This window comes from Brachyhypopomus gauderio, chromosome 10 (genome assembly GCF_052324685.1).
Source record: "Brachyhypopomus gauderio isolate BG-103 chromosome 10, BGAUD_0.2, whole genome shotgun sequence".
Lineage (NCBI taxonomy): Eukaryota > Metazoa > Chordata > Actinopteri > Gymnotiformes > Hypopomidae > Brachyhypopomus > Brachyhypopomus gauderio.
In genome coordinates, this window is record NC_135220.1 from 20,296,708 (window position 1) to 20,300,883 (window position 4,176).

The 4,176-nt window shown below is 46.5% G+C and overlaps 1 protein-coding gene across 1 annotated transcript; it reads right to left on the minus strand.

Annotated features, from left to right (window-relative positions):
- Positions 1 to 1,299: 1,299 nt before the first annotated feature.
- LOC143526196 (olfactory receptor 1500-like) lies at positions 1,300 to 2,310 on the minus strand. Its single transcript, XM_077020842.1, has one exon. It carries the CDS (start codon positions 2,308 to 2,310, stop codon positions 1,300 to 1,302), a length of 1,011 nt encoding a protein of 336 aa, XP_076876957.1.
- Between the last annotated feature and the right edge of the window lie 1,866 nt (positions 2,311 to 4,176).

Genomic DNA, 4,176 nt, shown 5'->3' on the forward strand with positions numbered 1-4,176 from the left:
ACAGGACCGGGACAGCGGACACAGGACAGACCGGAGGGACAGGACCAGACATAATAGGACGAGGGACCTGGGACACGGCATGACACGGGACACAGGGGGGCAGGACAGGGCCAGGGCGAGGCACAGGAGCAGGACCGGACCGGACAGGACTGGGGACAGACACTGGAGCGGGGCCAGGGGACAGGGCAGAGGTAAACACTGAGGCAAACACGGCCTGGACGATGGTGACGGGGACAGGAACAAGGTGGGTAACAACTTGGGGAACAGACACGGAGACCGGGACAGAGACGACACCACAGGAAACAGACACAGGAACAGGAACATGGACACGAACAGACACAACCACGGGGACAGGGACCAAAACAAAACCAGGGACGGGACCAGGGAGCAAGGGGAACACGGGCAACGGAACATAGGAGGTACATGGCGGAGCAGGGGGAACACAAAGTCCATGCCCAACAGGGGGCAGCACAGTCTCTTGGGGCACAGGCGCGGCCGGGCGGCGGGCAGCGGGCACAGGCGCGGCCGGGCGGCGGGCAGCGGGCACAGGCGCGGCCGGGCGGCGGGCAGCGGGAACAGGCAGGGTCCGCTGGCGGGCAGCGGGAACAGGCAGGGTCCGCTGGCGGGCAGCGGGAACAGGCAGGGTCCGCTGGCGGGCAGCGGGAACAGGCAGGGTCCGCTGGCGGGCAGCGGGAACAGGAGCCGGCGTGGACGACCCCTCCAGGGTCGCGGGGACAGGAACCGGCGTGGACGACCCCTCCAGGGTCGCGGGGACAGGAACCGGCGTGGACGACCCCTCCAGGGTCGCGGGGACAGGAACAGGCACGAACTGCCGACGGGTAGCGGGGGCAGGAACAGGTATGAACTGCCTACGGGCAGCGGGGACAGGAATCCGAGGTGAGGAGATGCACTCGGGGGGCGGAGCCACCAAGCCGACGTCCTCGGGGGGCGGAACCGCCAAGCCGACGTCCTCGGGGGGCGGAACCGCCAAGCCGACGTCCTCGGGGGGCGGAACCGCCAAGCCGACGTCCTCGGGGGGCGGAACCGCCAAGCCGACGTCCTCGGGGGGCGGAAACAATACTCACAAAGGACAGGATAGAACAAAGCACAAAACACTAAGTAGACAAAATCACGGATACTGGACTGGGGAAATACTGGGACTTTATACATAGAAACTAACTAGGGACAGGTGATGGCAATGACACTGGGGCGTGGCAACAAACAAGGAAACACGAAGACAACGAGCAGGGCGGGACAAACAGGCAGGGAACACGGACATGAGGGAACCCAGAGTGACAGCTACGAGAGGGGGCGTTGCCCTACGTGACATCCTGTCAATGTCGACTTTACAAATGATCCAAAGCTGAGTTTTTTAATGGCCTGCTTGACCTCCTCTGTCTTGAGTGTATATATGATTGGGTTTAACATGGGTGGAATAGTCTGTGTCAGAGCAATGTTGATTATCCTGATATTTGTATCTATAGATGTTATACTAGCTGCAGTGGAAATGCTAACAATTGGTACATAAAATAAAGTAACTAATATGACATGGGAGGTGCAGGTTTTCATTGCTTTGATTTTCTCATTACCATGTACAATTCTTTGCAATGCAAAACCGATACAACCATAAGAAACTGTGATTAGTAGTAGTGGAATGTACAGCAGGACAGCTATGCAGACATAAGACATTATGTTATTTATAGTTTTATCATTGCAGGCTAATTTAAACACAGGGCCATAATCACAGAAATAGCTGTTAACTGTAGTAGATCTACAGAAGGACAGTCTGGTGACCAGAGATACAAGGAGAGCATTTATAGTTACAGATATAAACCACAAAATGCCTAAGATCAAACTCATAGCTGTTTTGGTTACAATAGTGTGATACCTCAGAGGTGAACATATAGCAACCAGCCTGTCATAAGCTAAAGCAAGCAGAGTAAGAGACTGCTGAGTCAAAAAACAATTCACAAAAAACATATTTGCCAAACAGGCTTCATATGATATGTACTGATTGTCAAACAGAAATGTGTCAATAATCTTTGGAATGAGAGCAGAGCTTCCACACAGATCAGAGAAGGCCAAGTTAAAGACAGCTACATACTTGGCAGTGTGTAAGCTGCGTGCCAGGTAGATTATTCCCATTATAAAAGAATTCCCTAAAACAGTCACAGCATACATGATGCTTAGAAATACAAAGTAGTACTTTGCATGTGGAATGTTGTACAGTCCTCTAATGTAAAATGTGGGCTTATAAAATGTTTCATTCACTGATGACTCAGGCTGAATGGAAGTCATGTTAGAAGTCATCTGTCATCATACCACCTGTAAAACAATGGATGGAATTGATGTTCTGTTGGTGTTCTAAATTAATTCCTTGTTACAATGTAATTATACAATTATAATTATAAGTTCAATAACTAAAATGAAGACATAGATGACATGGACAGAGAGAAAATCACGTTGGAATTCATCAGGCCTCAAAACAGCTATAAAAAATGGCTTCCATTTAATTGTCATGTTTTCCCCCTTCATTAGTTTTTGTTGCAGTATTCTAAGCACATCCCCTTTTCATTGAAATGTGAATAAAATCACTGCAGTACAATTCCAGTAACACTAAATCAACATTAATATTAATCAAAGGATATTAGACATTGTGGAGAGGAACATAATACATAATACACTTGATACTGTACCTTACTGCAGAAGAGACAGCATACCAGCATATGTGTGAAGTACAGACATATTTATGATTAATCTGTGGTGACATCATTCCCTGTGGTACTTAGCTTGTTTTGACTTATGATTAACAAATTGCTAAGTTGTCCTCAGAGGTATTAAGCTGTTTTCATTCACATCTCTAAACACTGGATTAATAGAGATTTTCTCTGTGACTGTTTTGCTCATTTTGAAGCTCTAATTATGTATTAGAGTGTTGTGTAGGCCGACAATTATTGATATTTTTTGTGATCTTGACTATATCAAACAGCCTATAATAATAACATATGAAATTGTTTGTACACCCCAAATCCTCCTGAATACTGTAATATAAATCAGTATAAAACTGTTTCAGGAATGGCTGACTGTGGAGGAGCCAATGACATTACTCAGTCAAAAAACCACAATCTCGACGCCACTGTCTATCACTGCAGTGCTCCTCATCACCATCTTCCACTGTACATAACACAAAGTAGAATTTCAGAGAGTTATCCCCCTGTCTTACTCTACAGAGTGAGGTATCTCATGATTATGCAATTACCATTTGGTATATAATGCTTTCTTTGGTATATAATGATGCTATGCGAAAAATCAACTCCCAGGATCAATTGATGAGAATGATGATTCTAAATGTTCTAATGACACTGTAAAAAAAGTGTAAAGTACTGGCAGCACAGTTACCAGATAGTTACCGTATTCATCATTCCATCCATTTTCATCCGCTTATCCAGGTTTGGGTCGTGGCAGCAATATTGAGAACGGGAAAATGTGAAAATTAGGAAAATGCTGTTATTATAAATAGAGGATAGAACTGTAATACAACTTGAATTTAATAGTTTCATAGTATAGTACTGCTAGTGGTTGACACACACAATCTTTCCTTGCAAACAAGCACATTTTTGCTTGTTAAGATTGCCAAAATCTCCTGTCTAATTACAATGAATTGTAAAGGAAATGTCAAAACTGTTTAAATACCTCTTGTAAATGTGTCACGTATGGCAACGCCCCCTCTCCTAGCTGTCACTCCGGGTTCCCTCGTGTCTGTGTTCCTTGCCTGTTTATCCCGCCCTGCTCGTTTGTCTCCGTGACTCCTCGTTTGTTACCACGCCCCTGTGTCATTGTTATCACCTGTCCCTTGTTTCAGTTCAGTGTTATAAGTCCCGGTTATTCCCCAGTCTGGTTATCTGTGGTTTTGTGCTTTGTACCTGGTTCATGCTGTCGGTTCGTGTTCCTGATCTCCTGCTGTTATGTTTCTGTGTTCATGGCCGTTGATCCTGTTGTGAGTACTTCTCATTCGCTGCCCAGTTGCTCTGTGTTTCATGTACCTGGTTGTTTCGTTTGTTTCCGTGTCCTACCCGTATTTTAGTTCTAGTTTCATTCGGTCATGTCTCTCCGTGTTTCTTGTTCAGACTCCCTCTCTGATCTGACCAATGCTTTTCTCTTTGACCCTGAGTTTGG